Source organism: Epinephelus lanceolatus, chromosome 15 (assembly GCF_041903045.1).
Source record: "Epinephelus lanceolatus isolate andai-2023 chromosome 15, ASM4190304v1, whole genome shotgun sequence".
Classification (NCBI taxonomy): domain Eukaryota; kingdom Metazoa; phylum Chordata; class Actinopteri; order Perciformes; family Serranidae; genus Epinephelus; species Epinephelus lanceolatus.
In genome coordinates, this window is record NC_135748.1 from 38,223,949 (window position 1) to 38,248,676 (window position 24,728).

Here is a 24,728-nt window from a genome sequence, read left to right on the forward strand (position 1 = left end):
CACTACAACACTTGGTTGGAAAGAAAGGCATTTTACATAATTTCTGGCAATTTTTCTTAGGAATATTAATCAATAATTTCAATATGATGCAGTGTAGTGTCACCAAACTCACTCCACACTTCATTGGTCTCCTACAGAGTACACTACAACACTTGGTTTGAAAGAAAGGCATTTTACATAATTTCTGGCAATTTTTATTAGGAATATTAATCAATAATTTCAATATGATGCAGTATAGTGTCACCAAACTCACCCCACACTTCATTGGTCTCCTACAGAGTACACTACAACACTTGGTTGGAAAGAAAGGCATTTTACATAATTTCTGGCAATTTTTCTTAGGAATATTAATCAATAATTTCAATATGATGCAGTGTAGTGTCACCAAACTCACTCCACACTTCATTGGTCTCCTACAGAGTACACTACAACACTTGGTTTGAAAGAAAGGCATTTTTTCATAGTTTGGGGGAATTTTTATTTGTAATTATATTCAATAACTATTACAGTGTAGTATCATAAACCTCAGTTCAACCACTCCTGTGTGGTACTACAACAATTAGTTCAGGAGAGAGGGCTTTAGTATAATTTGGGGGATTTTAATTTTGTTACATTTTAGTATGGTGTGGTTGCCTAATTTACCTTGAACCAATCAAATGAAGGATGGATGGGGTAGTAAGTCACTAGCCAATCAGAAGCAACTTTCAATTAAGCTCTACCTGCAGTGATATTTCAGTCTGCAAAACCTCTATCATGGAAAAAGGAATATGTCAACTGCCTATGCATATGGATTCCATTGAAAATGTGCCCCCAGTCCTGCTCCATGGTTCTATTTAAGTAATCTTTTCATGGTAGTTATTAACATATTTGTACTATGCTTGTATACTTGTTCTGACTCTTCAACTAACTGAAATTTTACTGGATATCAGCTCCAAACTAATGTGTATTTTCTGAATCTGAAGAAATAGCATGAAAAGACAAAGACACATGATGTCCCTAACCTATCATTAACCATATGTTGAAATAATACTGAAATTACGAATTAAGGACATTTTTATGGGAAAACTGTAAATGTGATTTTTTTAGTTCTTAGTTATGTATAGATATGTTCATGTACTGCTTGTGTCACGTGACAACCATGGCTTTACTGTAGAGTTTAGTCCTATCAAGACTTTATTACACAAACTCACTTTATTTTGACAAAATGTTTTAGCTTTTCCTGTCCCCCTTTCCCTAGGTTAGAGGCAATTTAAAGACAATGGGAAGAGTTAAAAAAGGAAGCAGAGCTCAGAGGAAAGACCTGTGGGCAATGGCAGGTGGAATGGAAGCTCTTGTCAGATCAATGAAGAGTGTTAATATTACAAACAGAGGAACAGAGTATACTTCAGAAATCTGGTCTGAACTATCTGTAACTCTTTTTGGTCAAGATCAGAAGAAAAACCGTCATTGGCTATGGGTTATATGGACCAGAAATAGAAAAGGCGTGAGGGACCTGACTATTAAACAACAGGACAAGACAAAAAAGTCAGAGGAAGACAGTCATGCTAGAGACCTAGTATCAGATGAGGACACAGAAGAGAATGAGGCAGAGGAATTACAGGCAGGAGTTCAACCACAGGAAGTGACAGATGAAGACTCACATACAGATGAGGAAGAAGACGAACAACAGGAGATGTCATTACAGACAGGAGTTCAACCACAGGAAGTGACAGATGAAGACTCACATAAAGATGAGGAAGAAGACAAACAACAGAAGATGCCATTGCAGACAGGAGCCCGACCTAAACATGTAAAGACATGGAACAGAAAACAATGGAGAAAGTTGCCTGTGGTATCAAAGAGGTTCACAATTACAGTAAACAGAAAGAAATGGCAGACAATTGTTCCACTGCACGGCTCAACAAAACTGAGGCAACCATGGACCAAAGTCTTATACAACAGTTTCCGACAGAAAAATCCTTGTTGTACTCTTGCCTTCAAGAGCCAGCATATCAAAACTCCTCAAAGCCAGAAAATTAATACTCCATATTTAAACATCAGTGCTGTTTGTACATTCCCTTCCTGTAGTACAAAATACTTCTTTAAAAAGAAAAGGGAGCCAGTGGGAGAAAACCTGCTTAAGATATCTGTGCTCCAAAAAGGAAAAATGTCACACAAAACAAGTAAAAAAAAATTCAGGCCTGCAGTAAACACAAGAAGAGGGAAAATAGCAAGAGCTATACACAAAGGAGTGCGCCAACTGTACTACAGTAAACTTAAAAAAACACCCGTTGCCGAGCTGATTTCCGGAAACATAACACCAAGTCTGAACAAAAATGTTCATAAAGTGATAAGTTCAGAAGTTAGTAAAGGGAAAAGAATTCATGATGATGTTTTCATGGAGATGCACCTCACTCAAAATATCATGAAGGAATGTGACTCCAAATTTTCCAAGATGCCTGGCTACATACAGCACTTTCAAGTTGACCCCTTTGGTGTACACATGTATACTGAAACAGGAGTAAGCATAGTTGTGCAACACCTGAGAAAGAAGATCCCGCTGACCTTATACCTAGATGCAACAGGTAATGTTGCATCCAAAGTTCCCGGGCAGACCAAAAAAGTCCTTTACTACTCTCTCACTCTTCCTGGAGGGGGTCCGAATGCACCTCCCCTCCCAGTCTGTGAAATGCTGACAAATGAACACTCTGTACCACCAATCACATTCTGGCTAATGCAGTTCTGCAGAAAACTGTCGCAGTACACAAAACTAAGAGTACATCAAGTTGAAACAGATTACAGCTGGGCACTAATGCAAAGTGTTCTTCTGTCATTCAACAGAGAGAGCATTGTTAGCTACATAGACAGGGCTTTTTCTATTTGTTCAAAACTGAAGACATGGAAGGACATCAGAATGTTTACAGTGCTACACATATGCTCTGCACACGTGATCAAAGCTGTCACTCAGTCAATTTCAAGAAAAACAGCAGACAAAGGATTGAAGGATTTCGCAACATTTGGTTTTGCCAGGTTACAAAACAGTACCTCAATGACGGCAGCGCTCAAAATCTTCCGCTCACTGTGCACTGTACTAATTGGCAAATACAACAATGACATTGTCCTGAGTAATCTGAAAGTCATGCAGGACTTAATAAAAAAATGCAACATTCCTGACATGGAAGAAACTGAAAAATTAGATGGCAGCCCCTTAGCTCAGGAGGAAGATGATGAAGAAAGAAGAAATGCCCACACAATTGTTGGCAGATCTCCCTTCACATATGAGTTCAAGAGGGTCCTGGAAGAGGTACAGAGAGAGCTCGAAAAAACAGATGCCGAGAGCCCGCATGATGAGGAAAATCCATACTTCTGGCCAGGCATTGTTGATGTCCTTTTTGAGAACTACCTTGGCATTTTTCCCCTGTGGAGTGGTCTGCTTTTGGGGAATTTGAAAAGGTATGCATCTGACAAAGAAGATGACACATTTGGCCCAGGTAAAACAAGGGACACAAACTGCCATGTGGAGAGATGGTTTGGAATTGTCAAACAGTCAATTCTGAAAAAGCAGAGGCAACTGAGGCCAGCGACATTTGTCAGGAAAATGTATGGCTCTCTGCAGGGGAGATACAGAGAACACATCATGTCTCATAACTTCTCTGAGCAGTTACTCCTTAAACCCATGCTACCAAAAGACCTCACTCAATCTCAGGAGGGTTGGGCAAAGCGAGATGGAGCAAAGCCCCAGACTGCCAGTTCCAAATTTTATACTGCTCCAACCACTATTCCAGTTCCAAAGAGAGCAAAGTCAACTCTGAACACTGGCAAAGATCTTCAAGAGAGCGCAGATGGGAAGAACAGCAGCAATGTCCTCACAAGTAAAGGGTCCACGTCTGCCACAGAGGTACTTTTTTGCTGATCACTAAAATGAAATGACTGCTCAAAACAGATTAAAACCAAGTCAGAGTAATTTGCACTTTCCAGAGCTATACTAGCATTGCTAAGGAAGCATTTACAAACATTAAGCATCAGTGAGGCAGTTGTATTCACATCCAAGGTGTGTTCACCCCAGGACACAGTCTCCCATAAAATACTGACAGAATTTTAAATAATGTGAGAAAATATTCATGAATACAGAACGATGTGGGATAGTTTAATGGCAGCTTTCTCCATAACAATAATATTATTATGATAATAATCTTTATTTATAGAGCACTTCTCAAAAACTACATTATATAGTGCTTCACAAAGGCAAAGATAAAGAAGTCATAAAACATCAGGTTTAAAACAAAAGTCCAAAAAACACAAAAACAGATAAAACCCCAAGTAAAATCAGGAATGACTGTCCGATAAAAGTATGTTTTAAGAAGGGACTTAAAAGAGATCACAGACTCGGGACAGTTGAATGTTGAAAGTATTGCAAATGCTGTATGAAGTGATTGCAGTTTCATTGTTCATATCCTTGTAGGTTGAGGCCCTTTGGACATGCAAACCAACCGAAGTTGTTGTGGCTGTTGTACGACATGCTGAACAGAAGCACAATTACACCCTGCGGCACAGAGAATTTCAGAGTTTGAGGCCTGATGAACTCATCGTAGGCGAGGCAAGTTTCTCATCAGAACTGATGTCACAGATTTATCTAAAATTAATCTACTTGTTGATGGATCAGTCCTTTAAAAATTAAATTATTATGCTGCATAAAATGATTTAACAAGTTGATTGTCGTGAAAGAAGGTCTGGAATGTGACTTCAGACAAACCAGTCTTTAGCTAAAGTGTTGCATCTATGACCCATTCTCAAACATGTTGACAACAATGTGATTAAATATGAATTAACTTTAGTCTCTACACTACCATTACCAACATACCAATATTTTTCTGTGATTAATTTTCTCCAAAAGGTGATAGAATGTTACATTAGAGCCATCCTCAATTCTAAGGATACTGCTGGCCGACTCTACCTCATGAATCACTACACCGTGGGTGCAATTGTACATGGCACAAGAGAGCAGATGGCAAGGCAAGGGTTAAAAAAGGTGAGTGTAATCATTATTATATTATCACTTTAGTAGTCTTGTTTTTAATCAATACATTTATAATAGCCACTTCACCTTTTTGGTTGGTCCAGTGGAGGAAAATTCATAATATATTCTCATCATGAAATCTTTGTTTTTTTGGTTCAGTATATTACAAAATAAATACAGTCCTTTTTCCATTTTCACACATTTTGTCAGGTCACATTTGATGACTATGATGGAGCCATTGGATTTGTCAACATAAGAAATGTGCACTGGAAGTTTGTGGTGAGTATAAAGCTACTTATAGTACTATGTATCTTTACAGCATTTATGTATGGCTCATGGTTTGTCCATTTAAATGCTATCAACCTTGCAATTGCTATAAAGGTTTATGAATACCTATAATAAAGTAAATAAAACTACATAGATTACTATTAGCTGAATCTTTTAATAAAAGTTCATGTACTTTTATCAAATTTTATAATTAATCTACTCACAGACAATAAGAGGCTTACTGTGCATCAAGTAGTCAACTGCAGTTTTGAAGTTTTACATAAATGAATCTTATTGTTACCTCCACCAAGGAGGTTATGTTTTCGCCGGTGTTGGTCTGTTTGTCTGTTTGTTTGTTTGTTTGTTTGTTTGTTTGTCTGCAAAATAACTCAAAAAGTTATGAACGGATTTTAATGCAATTTTCAGGAAATGTGGAAAATGGGACAAGGAACAGATGATAACATTTTGGTGGTGATTAGTTGAAGCAAAGGGGATAAAATAATAAATAAAGTCTATGGTCTGACAGCCTCAGCAGCAATTAACATGGTGAAAATAGCGCCATCTGGTGGCCGGAAAGCACATCTTGTTCTACTTGCTAAAAATATTGTTTAAAAAAGTTGAAATTAATGTTCTGTGTTAGAAATACAAAAAAAACCATTATATTCTGTGTTAGTACAAAATAAAAATGAAATAAATACACCACAGTCTCTCCATAGTGAAGGCATATATTTGTGATGCAGGCTGCAAAATATGATGCAGAGGGGGAGGGAATATCAGCTACTTGGTGGAGCTCTGCACTCTGAGTGCTTTTCTAGTTTTATTATTGTTGCTGTTGTTGTTAATGACACATTTGAAGATGGTATATGGTTTAATGATGCTACCTTTTTATGTTACAGTATCTTCATGCCCTTTCAAACCACATTTTTGTGGTTGATCCTCTACAAGGGTCAAATGAAGTCGAGGACTCCAGAAAGGCTGGCTACAGATTTGGGTAATATTAAATAGATTATGGGAAGTAAATAGGTTACAAACACATTCTGTCAAGCCATAGAGTAAGCGCAAAGGTAAAGCAAAAATGTATTTTACTTTCAACCTGTAGACAGTATTTCAAAATGCGCCGGAACAGACTTGGAAAGGAGGACTGGGTTAACATCAAGTGGCAGCCTGGCAAGATAACGCACACCTTCCAGAAAGATGACACCAGTTGTGGGATCTTTGTCATGCAGGTGATTCTACGCAATATGTTTTCTTTATGATAAAACAGCATGTAGTTTTACTATGTAAGATGATCGTACACAGTACACGTGTTGTTTTGCCATCTCTACAGATGGCCAAGATGACCGTGACACAGTTTCCAAACATCCCAAAGAGGTTTCACATTAACACATCCAAAAAATCTCTTCAAAATCTAAGAAGAGACATGGCAGAAGAAATTCTGAAAGGATCAGGTATTGCTCAAAATATTACATTGATATGTCAAACACTTCCTACAAACTTAACAGTAATAAAGACCTGTATTTCCTTTTTTGCAGTTTCAAAGGATGAGTTCTGTTCCTTCTGTGGCAATGAGGACCTGCCTAAGACTGCTGTTGATGCTGTCTGGGTGAGATTTAGACATCAATAGATAATCTGAATAGTGGATAATCAGTAGATAATCTGGGGTTAAGAACCAGACACAACATTAAATTATTCAAATATTATATACTTTTATGCATTACATAGAGGTAACATTTTCTTAATATGTTTAATGAATTTATCCCTGTAGATTCAGTGTGAAACTTGCACAAAATGGTTTCACATGCAGTGCCTTGGAATGACAGCGGCAACGACACCAAACACAGATACCCCTTGGTATTGTGTACTGTGCAACGACCCTAAATAAAGAGGCTGTAGGTGACTTTGGTGAGGTCTTACCTGAGATAGACTTTCTATGTAAAAATAGGACTGTGAACTTCTGTCATTAATAATGTACAGTGAGATGTGTGTGTGTGTGTCTATTCTAGGAACGTTCATTTTGCCGTAGTTATTTTTCATGTAATTTTACTGTATCACAGATAATCAAAATGTTGTTTTTGAGTCTCTGATTGATTAACATTCCTACTAAAATTCCCAGAAATTATGAAAAATGCCTTTCTTTCAAACCGAGTGTTGTAGTGGAATCAGCGGCTGGAAAACTGGGGTAAATATATGCAGGGCTGATGAGCTGATGGACTGCATGTGACTGGCTTGGTGTGTCAGATCAGCAGTGACCAGGGAGCCGGAAGCAGAGGAGCGCCACGCCCACCACACAGACACAGACACACAGAGAAACACACAGGGTAGCACAGGAGACACACGGGTAGGGGAAACACAAGAAAAAACTGAAGGCCAGGCTGTGGCTGCAACAATTATAGTGAAGTTATTGATTAATATTACTTAGAAAAATTCCCAGAACTTATTAAAAATCCCTTTCATTCAAACCAAGTGCTGTAGTGTACTCTGTAGGAGACCAATGAAGTGTGGAGTGAGTTTGGTGACACTACACTGCATCACATTGAAATTATTGATTAATATTCCTAAGAAAAATTCCCAGAAATTATGAAAAATGCCTTTCTTTCAAACCAAGTGTTGTAGTGTACTCTGTAGGAGACCAATGAAGTGTGGAGTGAGTTTGGTGACACTACACTGCATCATATTGAAATTATTGATTAATATTCCTAAGAAAAATTGCCAGAAATTATGAAAAATGCCTTTCTTTCCAACCAAGTGCTGTAGTGTACTCTGTAGGAGACCAATGAAGTGTGGAGTGAGTTTGGTGACACTACACTGCATCATATTGAAATTATTGATTAATATTCCTAAGAAAAATTGCCAGAAATTATGTAAAATGCCTTTCTTTCCAACCAAGTGCTGTAGTGTACTCTGTAGGAGACCAATGAAATGTGGAGTGAGTTTGGTGACACTACACTGCATCATATTGAAATTATTGATTAATATTCCTAAGAAAAATTGCCAGAAATTATGAAAAATGCCTTTCTTTCCAACCAAGTGCTGTAGTGTACTCTGTAGGAGACCAATGAAATGTGGAGTGAGTTTGGTGACACTACACTGCATCATATTGAAATTATTGATTAATATTCCTAAGAAAAATTGCCAGAAATTATGAAAAATGCCTTTCTTTCCAACCAAGTGCTGTAGTGTACTCTGTAGGAGACCAATGAAGTGTGGAGTGAGTTTGGTGACACTACACTGCATCATATTGAAATTATTGATTAATATTCCTAAGAAAAATTGCCAGAAATTATGTAAAATGCCTTTCTTTCCAACCAAGTGCTGTAGTGTACTCTGTAGGAGACCAATGAAATGTGGAGTGAGTTTGGTGACACTACACTGCATCATATTGAAATTATTGATTAATATTCCTAAGAAAAATTGCCAGAAATTATGAAAAATGCCTTTCTTTCCAACCAAGTGTTGTAGTGTACTCTGTAGGAGACCAATGAAGTGCGGAGTGAGTTTGGTGACACTACACTCCATCATATTGAAATTATTGATTAATATTCCTAATAAAAATTGCCAGAAATAATGAAAAATGCCTTTCTTTCCAACCAAGTGCTGTAGTGTACTCTGTAGGAGACCAATGAAATGTGGAGTGAGTTTGGTGACACTACACTCCATCATATTGAAATTATTGATTAATATTCCTAAGAAAAATTGCCAGAAATTATGTAAAATGCCTTTCTTTCCAACCAAGTGTTGTAGTGTACTCTGTAGGAGACCAATGAAGTGTGGAGTGAGTTTGGTGACACTACACTGTATTATAGTGACGTTATTGAATATTTTTGTAATATCTCTTTTCGGTGTTGCACTTTGTAGACGGTCCCTGCGCGCTGCGCTCAAAGCCGGCTGCACGTAAACACCAATGTTCTTGGTGTGGCTCAGAGGACGGCTCATTTTGATGAATATTATGTTGTAGCTCGTTGTCTATCTTACTACGATTGAAAATATGTGTGTTTTGTGTTTTAACAACGTTTCACTAAAGAGTTACTGATCCCGGAAGTTCGAATCTGCCAATATCTTTCCAACTTTACCTAACTCGGTGAGTTGTGTCCCTAAAATCCAGCCCCGAAGCGCGTTTTTCCCAACCCTCCAAACATTCCTTTATCCAAGAGCTACAATATGGCGACAATCACTTCCTTTTTGATTTTGTAATGGAGGAGAGATAAACACTGGGTGTGTTCTGAAGTGCAGACTTTTTCTTTATACTTTCAGTAGGTACTGCAGCTGCCCTTAAACAGTTTTGCATGCAGTGTGCACACAGTGTGGACACAGTCTCATATCAGGCTCGTTGGAGATGAACTGAGATCAGGCGGCTGCAGCAGGAGGAGGAGCAGTCTGACAGTTTGCCAACATTTCCCAGCAGCCTTCAGTCTGTACAGGACGTCACAGAAACACTCACATGTTCTTAGATCTGATGCTGATTTATTAAAATGTTCTCAGACTCACGTATCAGTTTGTTCTCAGCCTCCAGTTGTTTGAATCATGACAGAGTAACATGTTAAAATGTTTTACAGGTGATCTGTAATTTATGTTCATGGTTCAGCCTCCATTTTACATCATCATCATCATCATCATCAGAGCAGACCTGTCCCCTCAACTGGATTCAAATTGAAAACCTCAGCCTCACAGTCAAATATAGTCACAGTCACATATAAAACAAATGATGTAGTCTATTATTATTATGAACTATCTAGCTGTGTATGAACTAATGAGCTCCAACTATACCAGCTGCAACACTGAAGTTCTGAACCTATGCATGCATCAAATACTGTAAACCTGGGGTGTCGGTGGCTTAGTGGTAGAGCAGGTGCCCCATCTACAAGGCTGTTGCCGCAGTGGCCCGGGTTCAAGTCCAGCCTGTGGCCCTTTGCTGCATGTCATCCCCTCTCTCTCTCTCTCTCCCCCCTCACACTTAACTGTCCTGTCCAATAAAGGCAAAAAATGCCCAAAAATACTGTAAACCATCAAATCTAAAATGAGCCATACTAGCTATATAATGAATATGCTAACCCTTTAAATGCAGGACTTACACTTCCAAAGTAGCATTTTTACAGTGTGGTAGCCTGTCGTTACTTTTCCTAAGTACAAAATCTGAAAACTACTTCTCCCACTGTATCCAAAAAGCATAGGTTGAACTTAATAAAACAAAAGTCAGAACAATTTAAAAACTGCTTCACATTGGCATTCTTAACAACACATATTCAGTATTGATCTATTTAGATGTTAAACTATTCCAGGCTGACAAGTTCACAAACAAGAGCCAATCTTTGAATATTCTGCACTATATTTGTATCGCTTCATCCTTATTTTCCAGTGTTGTGCTGACACCTTGACATTTATTTAGGATCCCGACAGATTCTGGTCATTACATTTCTGAGATGAATACACTGGCCTCTGACTGAGTGACACAAAGCAACTGAACAAAAATAATTTAGAGTTAAATCAACAGCTATTAACTTTTTTTTTTTTTTAAGTTTTTAGCCTTAACTACACAAATGATAAACTTGAATAAATGAATGATTCGTTGTTTTTATGGAAACCAAAAAAACTCCACCTCCATCATCAAAACAACAAACGAAGAATTATTTTTTTATAACAATAATCATAAACTTTATTTATAAAACACTTTAAAAGGGGCTCACATAATGTAGTGAGAACTGAAACATTTCAGGACTGCACTGAGTCAATTAAAATGAAATAAAATTTATAAAATAAAAATTAAAAAATACAATTAAAAAAAGTAAAATGCAGTATGATAAAATACAGCTTAATGATCTCGTTCCCTTGTGTTGTAACGAAGCAACAAGCCCCTAACAAGTCAATGGTTCTCAATCCTTGTTCAATAATGTTCCCTCATTTGAAGTGTTGAAGCAAAGTACCCCTGAAAAGTGCAAAACATTTTTGGCAGAAAAAAAATGTAAATCTATGTAAAGAGATACAATACAGCGCTTAATAAACTGCAGCCTTGTAAGTTGAAAAATAAAACTTAAATGCAACAAATGAAACGTTTAGAATCCATCACTACATTAGATTACAGTCTAAAACTAGAATCACCAGCTCCCAGTTGTGACAATGCTCCAAATATAGATGTTGCAGCAAAGAAGCTACATATTCTAAAATGTGGATGCTTCACACACACATCTTCAACCCCACAGCACAGAAGATCTAAACAATCAGAACAGTTTTAAGATTAGTGTCACCAATTCAGTATCCCACCCTTCTGTTCCTGAGATACAATGTTAAGTAGTGGCCAGAAGAGTGTTTTTGCAGAACATAATGATGTGGAAGTGAAGTGGACCTTTGACCTTTTGGATGTAAAACGTCATCACTTTATCATTTTATTCTATTTGTGTGAAATTTTGTCTGAATTAGTGCGTGAATCATTGAATTATTGTCAAAAACGTGCCTTGTGAGGTCCTATGATCACTGACTTCTAATAACTTCATCCTTAAGACTAACTGGACGTTTGTGCCAAATTTGAGGAAATTCCCTCCAGGTGTTTGTAAACATATTTTAAAACCATTTTAGGAGTCGTCACAAAACCATACAGTCACATGAGTTATTCCAATACTGCTGTCGGAACACCTTAGGGAAAACTTTCTCTTCCGACTCCAAAAAAGACACTGCATCATGCAACCATGAAATAAGAGGTGGGGGCAACGGCTTCTTCCATTGTTAAAGTATTTCCCAAAAGGCTTTTGAAGAGGTTAATGAGATTACATATACTTGTTTTTCAGACATACTTTGCCAGCTTCAGGTACACCAAATAAGGCAGGGGTGTCAAACTCAGTTTTGTTCATGGGCCACATACAGCCAAATTTGATCTCAAGTGGGCGGGACCAGTAAAACCATCGCATAATAACCTGTAAGTATCTAAGCCTTCAAATTTGTCCCTCTTTTTTAATGACGGAGTATCGTTACAATCTGAAAACTTTCACAATTAATGAACAATACATTTACAAAACAAATAATAAACAGCCTGAGATGAAGGCTGAAGGATGAAAGACAGGTTAGAGCGTCTGTTTCTCAGCTAACTTACCCTCAGAGTATGGCTTTGATGCTAATGCTATTTCGTTAGCAATAAGGTAGCTAGTTTTCAATGCTGATCTGTTGGCTAAAACTAAAACCAAATGTATGTTTCCTCAAACAAAACCAACACTTAATTCATCCTCTGTTCTTCCTTGCAAGTTGTTGTATTTTTCGCCATGATGAGTTTGATAATGGTGCTAAATATACTACTCCTTGAGCACTGAACGGTGCTGGGAGCAGACCAAGCACACCGACTTCCTTCAATGAGGACATAGGAACACTAGACCCTTTGGCGGGCTGATTCTGGCCCGTTTGCCATATGTTTGACACCCCTGAAATAGAGCAATCTGTGAAGAAGGTTCTACTTGTTATAATATAACTGAAATGAGTCTGAAATAAGACGTCCAGTACTACCTGAGACTTAAACATATGAGGAGACTGCAAGGAGACAGGGGACATCTGTCACAAGTGTCAGCCATATTCGGTTATATCTTGGCAAGTCTAGCTTTACTGTAGTGTATCGTCTGAACTATTTGGAATTGTGTGAGTTAAAATTCTGCACAAGATGAACAAGATACTATGTCTTCCAGTGCCGTACTCCACGAATGATAATGCACTGTTCTGTTTCCCATTCAGTTTTAATCTTCAGCAAACCAGAGGTGTACCTGAAGCTAGGAGGTTATATGGAAATGAAATTGCTGTCTTGTCATTTTTGGCACAGGCAAAATTTCATCAATTCCCAAAGAGGGTGTGTTTGATTTGAGAAAATGCCAAATTTGAAAGTACCTGAAGAGGTCAGATTGCTCTGGGTTGAAGGCACTGCACAACTGAGCAAAACTGGAGAATGTACCTTCACTTCACAACAACTGTGCCAAGACCCCGTCTGTCCCAAAGAGAGAATATTGCATCAGTCTTTACAGGTTGAAATAGTTCATTATCCTCAAGGTGTTCTTGAGATATTGCATTCACAAGAATGCGACAGATGAACAACTGGAGGCATGGAGGCATTAAACCTCCTGTAGTTCCCCAAAGTACCACTAGGGGTACCTCTACTGACACTGAAGTAACACTGCAACAGGTTATCAAAAGAAGACTGAACCCAAGTAGGCACGTGATTTGAAGCTTAACAATAGAGATCATTATTGCTTTTGATTTTCTTAATTTCTTAGTTTAGAGAACTTCCTCAAGCATAGCGACGCAGGACCAGGATGAGTGGAAGCAGCAGCAGACATGAGGTTGTGAACAGACCAACGGGAGTAGCTGCTGGCAGGTGCTTCAGCAGAGTTTCCATCACACCTCCGTCATGCATCTCCTCAACCGTCTTGTCCCTTGTCCGGATAGAAATACAGTAAATCATTCACACTGCATTACAGTCGATACTATTTGAGCTGCAGGTGGGGGTAAACATGTCTATCATGGCACATGTTATTTTATACCATGATGTTATGAATTTGTCAGTTTTATGGAAACTAATTTATGAAATTTAGAGATAAAACAACAAAAGAAAAAAATGTACTAATATTACAATTTTCTATAAATAAATAATCCCATAAAGACTCCCATATAATAGCTACAACAAACAATGACATCATACAAGAAGTTCAAACATCCTATCAGTCCATGGTCCAGGCTGATGGTCCAGAGTTTAAAACTGGTCATACAACAGTTAATAAGGACAAACAATCAGACATGAGAACACATGAAGAAGGCATGCTTTTTTTGCATGGCGTTTCACAATATCAAATAAGGCCCTGCCTCTAGAGTTGTCATGAACTGACGCATGATTTAACTAAAATTTTGGTACGCCTCAGTTTACAGTCTTCACAGCTTCCATCCATGTCTGTGAAAACATGGAGGCCCCCTCAGCAGCACAGAGGATCTATACAATCAGCAAAGTTTCAAGATTAGTCACCAATTTAGTATCTGACCAAGTGTCTCCCCTTTTGTTCCTGAGTTATGCCAGAAAAAAAGTTTTTGAAGAGTTTATGATGTCACAGTGAAGCTGACTTTTGACCTTTTGGATATAAAATGCCATCACTCCATCATTATATTCTATTAGACCTTTGGGTGGAATTTTGTCATAATTATAATTTGAATTCTTGAGTTATAGCCAAAAACATTTTATGTGAGGTCACAGTGACCTTGACCTTTGACTCCCTCAGTGCATTCTTGAGCCCAAGAGTCAAATTCCATTAAGGTGTTCTTGAGATACTGCGTTCACAAGAATGAGACAGAAAATGTCACAGTGACCTTCATAATCAAGGTCACTCTAGATCCAAATTAAAATTTGTCCCAAATGTAAGTAAACTCCCTAAGATATTGGGTACAAGTGAATAAGATGGATGCAAGGTCACAGTGACCTTGAGCTTTGACCACCAAAATCTAATCAGTTCATTCTTGAGCCCAAGTGGACATTTGTGTCAAATTTAAGGAAATTCCCTCAAGATGTCTTGAGATACCATGTTCAAGGGAATGCAGTGGACAAGGTCACAGTAACCTTGGACCTTTGACCCCCAAATTCTAATCAGTTCATTCTTGAACCCAAGTGGACATTTGTGTCACATTTAAGGAAATTCCATAAAGGTGTTCTTGAAATATTGTGTCCACAAGAATGAGACAGAAAATGTCAGTGACCTTGACCTCTGACCTTCGAAATTCCCTCAAGGTGTCTTGAGATACTGCGTTCAAGGGAATGCAATGGACAAGGTCACAGTAACCTTGGACCACAAAATTCTAATTGTTTCATCCTTGACTAAAGGTGGATGTTTGAGCCAAAATTGAAAAAAAAATCCCTCAAGATGTTCTTGAGATATTGCGTTCATGAGAATGAGACACATGAAGTCACAACAACCTTAACCTTTGACCCCCAAATTCTAATCAGATCATTCTTGAGTCCAAGTGGACATTTGTGCCAAATTTGAAGAAATTCCCTCAAGATGAGATATCACAATCACAAAAATGGGACGGATGTACGGAGGGATGAAAGGGCAGGTGGACGAATGGACAACACAATGGCTTGGCCATGGCTTTCGCAACTACGGAGGCAAAATGACAGTCCTCCATAACTAAACCAAGACATTTATATATTTCTGTAAACTGAAGTTGTTCATTATCAAAGCAATAAAAGCATGACGAAAGAAATTTAGTGGGTAATTTCCACACAATACGCCCTTTCCCTTTTAATTTTATTTTGCCTTTATTGGACAGGATAGTCTAGGTGAGAAGGAGGGAGGTAGAGAGGGGATGACACACAAAAAATGTCTCTTTCCAGGAATCACGACCCATTAACTCAAGATAATCCACCTTTCAACCTTGTTGTGAGCAGATTCATGTAGGAACTATTTTCTTTCTACCCAACTACACCTGCCAACTGTATCACTGCGCAGAAGGAAGCACGACATGCATGCTCGCTCATCTAGCACCAATGAGCTAGCTAACGTTACAGCTCAGTCTCTTGTCCATGAGTAGATGCACACTTCCTCTGTGCAGTGATACAGCTGGCAGGTGTAGTCTGGTAGAGAGAAAATAGTCCCTACATGAAACTGCTCACAAGGTCTGTGGATTATCTTCAGTTAATGGGTCGTGATTCCTGGAAAGAGACATTGGTGTTGAGTTTTTCAAATGTATTTTTTTGGGTCTTTGAGCTCCACAAGCTGAGTGACACCTAGTTTTATTATAGTGAAGAGAAGGCAGACATTACATATATATATATATATATATATATATATATACAGTACAGGCCAAAAGTTTGGACACACCTTCTCATTCAATGCGTTTTCTTTATTTTCATGACTATTTACATTGTAGATTCTCACTGAAGGCATCAAAACTATGAATGAACACATGTGGAGTTATGTACTTAACAAAAAAAGGTGAAATAACTGAAAACATGTTTTATATTCTAGTTTCTTCAAAATAGCCACCCTTTGCTCTGATTACTGCTTTGCACACTCTTGGCATTCTCTCCATGAGCTTCAAGAGGTAGTCACCTGAAATGGTTTCCACTTCACAGGTGTGCCTTATCAGGGTTAATTAGTGGAATTTCTTGCTTTATCAATGGGGTTGGGACCATCAGTTGTGTTGTGCAGAAGTCAGGTTAATACACAGCCAACAGCCCTATTGGACAACTGTTAAAATTCATATTATGGCAAGAACCAATCAGCTAACTAAAGAAAAACAAGTGGCCATCATTACTTTAAGAAATGAAGGTCAGTCAGTCCGGAAAATTGCAAAAACTTTAAATGTGTCCCCAAGTGGAGTCGCAAAAACCATCAAGCGCTACAACGAAACTGGCACACATGAGGACCGACCCAGGAAAGGAAGACCAAGAGTCACCTCTGCTTCTGAGGATAAGTTCATCCGAGTCACCAGCCTCAGAAATCGCAAGTTAACAGCAGCTCAGATCAGAGACCAGATGAATGCCACACAGAGTTCTAGCAGCAGACCCATCTCTAGAACAACTGTTAAGAGGAGACTGCGCCAATCAGGCCTTCATGGTCAAATAGCTGCTAGGAAACCACTGCTAAGGAGAGGCAACAAGCAGAAGAGATTTGTTTGGGCCAAGAAACACAAGGAATGGACATTAGACCAGTGGAAATCTGTGCTTTGGTCTGATGAGTCCAAATTTGAGATCTTTGGTTCCAACCGCCGTGTCTTTGTGAGACGCAGAAAAGGTGAACGGATGGATTCCACATGCCTATTTGACCAAGAAGGAGAGTGATGGAGTGCTGCGGCAGATGACCTGGCCTCCACAGTCACCGGACCTGAACCCAATCGAGATGGTTTGGGGTGAGCTGGACCGCAGAATGAAGGCAAAGGGGCCAACAAGTGCTAAACACCTCTGGGAACTCCTTCAAGACTGTTGGAAAACCATTTCAGGTGACTACCTCTTGAAGCTCATGGAGAGAATGCCAAGAGTGTGCAAAGCAGTAATCAGAGCAAAGGGTGGCTATTTTGAAGAAACTAGAATATAAAACATGTTTTCAGTTATTTCACCTTTTTTTGTTAAGTACATAACTCCACATGTGTTCATTCATAGTTTTGATGCCTTCAGTGAGAATCTACAATGTAAATAGTCATGAAAATAAAGAAAACACATTGAATGAGAAGGTGTGTCCAAACTTCTGGCCTGTACTGTATATATATATGTATGTAGTGTGTGGAGTAAGTAAAAAAAGGTAATGCATGTACATGTACGACTGTCGGTAAAAGCTTACCTCTTTGTTTGAGGGGGGAGTGTTTCTTTAACAATGGTAGTGCGACCTTGTGACCCGTCACTCTGGACACGAACGAAATTCTGACCCTCTGAAAGGAATCTGGAAGAAAGATAATCACACATTTACACACACACACAAACACAGGTACAAGCATATACACACACAATACCCCACTCCTGTAACCTTCTCTGTGTTTCACTGTGAAGCGTGTTGTAACATCATTTTTGGAAAGTGCTATAAAAATAAAATTCAATATTGTTTGTAGGAGCAGAATATGCATAGGATATTTCAGGTAATTCGCGGTCATTACTATATCCTGTAGGAACCTTTCTCGTCTGGACAGGTCTTGCACTTGGAAGAGAAAATGTTTTTGACCGCTGAAGCAGCTTGTTGCTGCAGGAGTTACACGTGTGGGTGTTTTTCAGTATTGTTCTAGTTTACTGGACACTGTAGTGACTATTTAAGAAAACAAAATGTCTACAGAAGCCACTGAGGTGTGCATGGGTGAACTTGTTCAGGACACATGTTCTGGCTTTTTTGTCTCTTTGGATTTTGCGACCCATTTATTCTCAAAACAATATATACATGCTCACCATAAGACAGGAGGGCGACCATATGTAATCACTATTACATTCAGCAATTCAGTTTTAACACGCTACAAACTTGACTTGACAACACGGTCAAAAACTCCACATTGCACACCTGATTCTCATCACCTGGAGCTCACCTACATGCCCTTCACATGAATGCTCCACTCTGTGTTCAGTTAAATAACTGCATCTATTTTACATGTAGTCACCTTTATCTAAACATGAAACAAAACAAGCACAAAGAATGTTACGGTGGCTCCAAGAGACATTGAGCGCGTTTACATGGACAGTTTAATTCCCTTTTCATTCGGAAGCTCATTCCTATTAAAAGTGATCTTGTAAACACCTTATTCGGAATGAAAATGGCCAATGCGATTGAAAATTCAATCTGATGTAAAGGGCTGGAATATTCCGTTTCTAATTCCAAATGAAAGAATTTCTCGCACTTGTATACACTCATTCCCCTTTAAGTTCATTCCAGTCTTTCTGCGCATGCTCGTTTCCTTGCCCTTCTGGCACGATGATGTCTATAGCGCGTATTGCAACAGGCTGAGATAGAGCAGCATGCTTCTGCGTGACAGGCGGAGATACTGTCCCCTACATTCTTATTACCCTCAGAGCAGAGTCTCAGGATGGGCCCTTGAAGAACACCTTTCACATACTTTGACTGCACATCTAGAAGACTACAAGGGGCTTATTTTAGATACACAAGTTTTGGTCATTAGCAAAAGTCCTGATCTAACCTCTGTACAGCACAATGCCAAGCCGGGAAAAACTGAACCTTAGCTCGATATTAATACTGCTAACAGAAGACACTCATTCATTTATTCATTCATAATTATTTACCCAACCCTAACTGTGTGTGTTTGTGTATGTGCATTATGTTAATGAGCTGTCATTGTTAATAGAAGCTTACATGCGAGTGGATTTTTCTCTGAAATCAAGGATGGGACTTCTTGACCTAAGGCGGGACCTCCAGGGTGTTGATTCTAATTCTGGATCGATTCTGGTGGACGAGAGAGAGAAACCATCAGGCTGAGAAATAAGATTATTAAACATCCTGCCACAGTAACTCAAACCTCAATTCTAGGGTAATATAAGTATTTTAATGGTGCAAATGTTCTTATATCTGCAGTCATCACAAGGACTTTTCCTGACTGTAGTGTCTGCCATTGTGGATGTAAATGAAATCACACAGGTCACATAGCAGCCGCAGCACTTAAATTGTCAAGTAACATGATAATGACTGACTCTGACGCTGAGTAGTCGCTCTCCTTGACCCTCCTGAGTACTGGACAGTCTGGTCTCAGCAGCTGCTCTGACCTGTAACACAACACACAGAAGTTTGACTAAACATGCTGCAGCTGCACGCTGACTTCTGACTCTGGGGTGAACAGGAAAATCTGAAAGTCAGTCTCAAACAGTCGGTCAGAGATCCTCCTCTCACCTCGGAGCTTTGGTCTGGCTGTCATGTGTAGCACACGGAGCGTTTTCAGAAGGATGGACCCCCTCTTCTGTCTCCTGATGCTGACTCATTGCGAGCGTACACCTGCACCTGCTATGGCAACAAAGTCAGGATACACAGATACAGTCACAGAGCTTGTTGTGCACAGTGTGTCACAGAGACAGAAAAAGACATTAAAATAACACACAAAAGCACAGATAAAATGGGATTGATGGCACATCCATAAAAGGGCACATGAGCCCAGAGCAGCATATAATCATAGACAAAGCACATGACAAGGCACACAGGCAAACAACGAGACATAAGCACTATTTATAAAACAATGACCTAACCATATTATTAAGAACGTAGTATAGAAAAGTACAACACAAAACACAGCAGACCAAATACACTAAGGCACAAAACAAAGCACATAAGCACAATTAGCAAGAGAGTGACATCACCATAAGACCAAAGCACATTAAGGAAAACGTTCTATACAAAAGCACATACAGTGAGAAAAGGACATAACCACTGATTCACACATCATGACTAGGGCTGCAATGATTAGTCGACTAATCGATGACTAATCGACTATTAAAATAATCGGAGACTATTTTAGTCGTCGACTAATCGGTTGGCGTCATTTTTCATAGAAAGTACTGTAAAAGTACCCCAAAATACTCTTATTGCAGCTTCTTATGTTCAAATATTGGCAGCTTCACACACTCTCCCATGACAGTGAACTAAAACCCTTTGGCGTGAGTACGAAACAAGACATTAGATGATATAATTTTGGGGTTTGGGAGAGACAGACGGACATTTTTCAACATTTTAACACATTTTGAAGATGAATCGTTAGTTGCAGCTCTAATCACGACAACATGTTCGATTGTCCAGTAACCACGGTTTCACTTTTTTGGAGACTGACTGTGGTTGACTGTCCAAAGCTGCTCTTTCTCTGTGGTATTTTACAGTGTTTCTACTGGTTTCAGAGCAGTTTCATCTGTCTGAGTCCAGCTGGTCAGACAGTAATTCATGTATGGAAAAAAATCATTGCACTGAAGTACAGCTGTGAGGAGTCTGTCGTTAGGTCGCTGATGTGTCTAAAATTTGCCACATTGAATTTGAGTGTGTTCACAATGTGTATTTTCAATGTGAACTGTGAAACTATTAATATGCCTAAATATTTTAACTTATGCACTAGCGATAATCTTCTCCCTGCTTCTGGAACATCTGGATCTGAATCTCTATTCACTTCAGTGTTATTTATTTATTTATTTATTTATTTGTTCCTACTTGAAGCATTTAGTGGCGATGCAGCATGCATTTTCAACATTTCAATCTGAAATAAAAAAAAGAACTCAAATCTACTGCTTTGCTCCTGATTACACGTTACATTCTTCAGTTCATGGGTCTAAAACAACGCTGCAATAAAACTTATAAAACATGTCGACCATGTTGATCTCAGTGTGGTCATATCTGCAGGCTGCAACCTCCCAAATGTGAGAATATGCTGCTGTCACATGCACACTTACCGTTACTTGTGCCATTTATAGGCTAAATCGAAGACATAGAAAAGATAATCACAGACACACATTTGTACATTATGTGTGTTCCGTGGTGCTGGTGCGGTTTATTGGTGCGGTCGTTTCTTGTTTGTTACACGAACCACTTCAAGACGCAGAAACCAGAGGCCTCAGCACACTGACACTCTTTTCTAACGACGACAGATAATTTAAAACAAAAGCGCATTTCTGACCCGTATGTTTTTCAGACAGAATAAACGGGTGTTAAATGAGCACGGACGTTTAATTAAAGTATATAAGACAAGTAGTTACATTACCTTCCGACGGTGAAAACAAACTGTGTCACGACGGGCAAAAGTGAAACTAATCAACTTGAACCCAACCCCCCCTCTAAACTTGTTGTTTGCTGTTAAATATGTTTATTTCTCTGTCTCAAAGCAACTTTAGTAAACACACACACATAACATTAAGAGAAAAATAAACAAAACACATACTAATAAAAAAAAATGCATCAAATGTTGAGCAATTTTTTTATTGAAACTCACTCAGGCCAGCTGCAGCACGGATTCTGAGGCTTGTCTATTAGTGGTATTACGGTACGGGTGCTTAGAGCAGCCAAAAAAGACAAAGACAGGCACGTTTACAGCAATGACCTCTCCCCCTGTTTCTTCGATTTGATATACAGAGTAGAAACTCATTTCTGTTGCACAAAAAAATGAAATGAAATTATTAAAACAGAAATTATTCTACACTACTGTCTAAAGTCAAAATATTCCTCCCATTGAGCTGGCTTCTCAGCACCTGTCTTACTCTCCTCTTATAATAATCATAATAATAATAATGCATTTTATTCAAAGGCGCCTTCCAGATCACTCAAGGACACAAGCAGCAATGTATCCATAGATCATAAATCAAACAATTCAGTAATATACTATACAGGTCACTAAAATGACTAGACAAAATCATAATTATAAATATTAGGTATAAAATCAACATCAATATGTGTGTCACCATTAAATCAGATCGAATATGCCAGCTTGAAAAGGTGTGTTTTCAGACAGGATTTGAAGGAGGACGGATATTGCAAATGTCATGGCGGAGAGAGTTCCAGAGGCGCGGGCAGAACGGCTGAACGATCTAGGACCCATGGTAGTCAAGTGGGCAGATGGTGATGTGAGCTGGATTGCAGAAGCAGATTTAAGAGTACAGTATGGAGGGGGTTCTGGTGATGATACAGGCGGCTGAATTCTGGACCAACTGGAGTTCATGAAGACACTTAAGAGGGACACCAAAGAGGACAGAGCTGCAATAATCAATACTGGATGTATGTAACCAAAGAATGAACTCTGAGGGTACTTGGCTGTTGTTGACCTCCTTGCGTCCTCATCGTGGCTCCCATTGGCCTGTGGGATACCCAGGTACTTGTAGCTGTCCTGTATGTCTGCTATCCTGCCTTCTGGTGGCTGCACCCCCTCAGGTCTGATCACCTTCCCTCTCTTTGCCACACTTATCCAGTCCGAATGACATCCCAGTGTCCTGGGTCTACGGTTGTGTTCAAAATAATAGCGGTCCAACATGACTAACCAGATCAGTCACTGTTTTTGGTAGAAATTATGTTCCTACATGGCAAATAATTGACTAGTAGGTGAAGTAGAGTAATAGAAAACTAACAGACCCAACAGTCATGACATGCACGCTGCTGATTCTGTGTAATTGAATCATTCATTGAAAGGGGCGTGTTCAAAATAATAGTCATTCATTCTGTGAAAAAACAGGTGTCAAACAGGTTGCTCTTGTTTAAGGATGAAGGCAGCAAATGTTGTACATGCTGGTTATGGTGAATTTCTTTCTAAACTTTGATTAAAATGGGTCGTTCCAGACATTGTTCAGAAGAACAGCGTACTTTGATTAAAAAGTTGATTGGAGAGGGGAAAACATATAAAGAAGTGCTGAAAATGATAGCTAAAATGATCTCAAACGCTTTAAAATGGCAACCAAAACCAGAAAGACGTGGAAGAAAACAGAAAACTACCACTCGAATGGATCCAAGAATAGCCGGAATGGCAAACACTCAACCAATGATGAGCTCCAGAGAGATCAAAGAAGGTCTAAAGTTACCTGTGAGTACTGTAACAATTAGAAGACGCCTACGTGAAGCCAAGCTATCGGCGAGAAGCCCCAGCAAAGTCCCATTGTTGCAAACACCACATGTGCTGAAGAGGTTACAATTTGCCAAAGAACACACTGACTGGCCTGAAGACAAATGGCGCAACATTTTGAGGACTGATGAAAGCAAGATTGTTCTTTTTGGGTCTAGGGGCCGCAGACAGTTCGTCAGACGACCCCCAAACACTGAATTCAAGCCACAGTACACTGTGAAGACAGTGAAGCATGGTGGCACAAGCATCATGATATGGGGATGTTTCTCATACTATAGTGTCGGGCCTATTTATCACATGCCAGGGATCATGGATCAGTTTGAATACATCAAAATACTTGAAGAGGTCATGCTGTCTTATGCTGAAGAGGAAATGCCCTTGAAATGGGTGTTTCAACCAGACAACGACCCCAAACGCACCAGTAAGCGAACAGCATCTTGATTCCAGACCAACAAGATTGACGTTACAGAGTGGCCAGCCCAATCCCCACACCTTAATCCTATTGAAAACTTGTGGGGTGACATCAAAAATGCTGTTTCTGAGGCAAAACCAAGAAATGCAGAGCAACTGTGAAATGTAGTCCAATCGTCCTGCTGGAACACCTGTTCACAGGTACCAGAAGTTGGTCGACTCCATGCAACACAGATGTGAATCATTTCTCAGAAACAACTAAATATTAGTTCAGTGATTCACAGGGAAGCCGAATCTTTGATCATTTTTCAGTTTATATAGTAAATGTTTGAGTTTGTAAAGAAATATGCTGACACTGCTATTTTTTTTGAACAGCCTAACATTCATTTCTTTCTTCACTTTCTGTGAATTAACAACAAATTTGATAAATTTTCTTCATGCTTTGATTTGGAATAGAATGTGCAGTGTTCCCAATGCATTTGCGTGTATGGAAATACAAGCTATTATAAGGATTTTAGGTTTTGCTCACTTTTTTAAACACACTGCTATTATTTTGAACACAACTGTATGTCTCATTCACTCCTGGCATGCAGCTTGATGTCGTCCATGTTCAGGAGGTGGATGATGGACTGAATCTGTATCGAAAGCCACTCTTGGAGATAATGTGACTGAGGGGATTCAGGCCTCACCTTGGACATCACCTTGGTGTATGCCGCACTTGATGGTGACTTGTGCGATGGCCTTGGAGTTGACTTCCAGTGTTGTTTTCCACAGCCGCATTGAGTTCTTGATGAATGTTATCAGTAGACTGTTGGGGCAACTGTCAAAATATCATCAAGTAATGATCTTTGACTCGTCACTAAAATCCTTGTTCAGGGTGACACTGACTATGTCCATGTTAGATTTCATGTATTTTCTTTGTTCAGTTTATGAGGACATTAAAGGGAAACTCTGTCCCCCGGTGGAAGTCAATAAAGATGTATCTATCTGAGCTTCAGTCAGAGAGAGGGACATACCTCATTGGCTGAGCTCTGAAACAGTCACATGA

General features: G+C 39.1%; 2 protein-coding genes across 4 annotated transcripts; one reads left to right on the forward strand and one right to left on the reverse strand.

Annotated features, from left to right (window-relative positions):
- The first annotated feature begins 3,154 nt into the window (after positions 1 to 3,154).
- Positions 3,155 to 9,244, forward strand: LOC144467077 (uncharacterized). Its single transcript, XM_078175420.1, has 9 exons — positions 3,155 to 3,877; positions 4,442 to 4,576; positions 4,874 to 5,008; positions 5,207 to 5,275; positions 6,160 to 6,254; positions 6,363 to 6,489; positions 6,591 to 6,711; positions 6,796 to 6,866; positions 9,119 to 9,244. The coding sequence occupies exons 1-9, from the start codon at positions 3,155 to 3,157 to the stop codon at positions 9,242 to 9,244; spliced, it is 1,602 nt and encodes a 533-aa protein (XP_078031546.1).
- Positions 9,245 to 10,879: 1,635 nt separating this feature from the next.
- Positions 10,880 to 21,735, reverse strand: LOC144467034 (uncharacterized). 3 transcript variants are annotated; one of them, XM_078175285.1, is made up of 6 exons: positions 21,656 to 21,735; positions 19,585 to 19,695; positions 19,389 to 19,460; positions 19,054 to 19,143; positions 17,548 to 17,646; positions 10,880 to 13,659 (listed from the first exon to the last, which is right to left on the reverse strand). In XM_078175285.1, the coding sequence occupies exons 2-6, from the start codon at positions 19,671 to 19,673 to the stop codon at positions 13,515 to 13,517; spliced, it is 495 nt and encodes a 164-aa protein (XP_078031411.1). In that variant the 5' UTR covers positions 19,674 to 19,695; positions 21,656 to 21,735; the 3' UTR covers positions 10,880 to 13,514. The 3 variants fall into 3 exon arrangements, with proteins under 3 accessions (XP_078031411.1, XP_078031412.1, XP_078031413.1); XM_078175286.1 differs by lacking the exon at positions 21,656 to 21,735 and adding an exon at positions 21,428 to 21,541; XM_078175287.1 differs by lacking the exon at positions 21,656 to 21,735 and adding an exon at positions 21,120 to 21,367.
- Between the last annotated feature and the right edge of the window lie 2,993 nt (positions 21,736 to 24,728).

Bases quoted from the DNA above. Each gene is read 5' to 3' on its own strand.
- LOC144467077 (XM_078175420.1), top strand. From the start codon at position 3,155: ATGGAAGAAACTGAAAAATTAGATGGCAGCCCCTTAGCTCAGGAGGAA. The intron at 3,878-4,441 runs GTACTTTTTTGC...ATATCCTTGTAG, and splicing joins GGTCCACGTCTGCCACAGAG to GTTGAGGCCCTTTGGACATG. The intron at 6,255-6,362 runs GTAATATTAAAT...TTCAACCTGTAG, and splicing joins AAGGCTGGCTACAGATTTGG to ACAGTATTTCAAAATGCGCC.
- LOC144467034 (XM_078175285.1), bottom strand. From the start codon at position 19,673: ATGAGTCAGCATCAGGAGACAGAAGAGGGGGTCCATCCTTCTGAAAAC. The intron at 19,144-19,388 runs GTCAGTCATTAT...CTCGTCCACCAG, and splicing joins AGCGACTACTCAGCGTCAGA to AATCGATCCAGAATTAGAAT. The intron at 13,660-17,547 runs GTAAGCTTTTAC...TATCCGGACAAG, and splicing joins CTCCCCCCTCAAACAAAGAG to GGACAAGACGGTTGAGGAGA.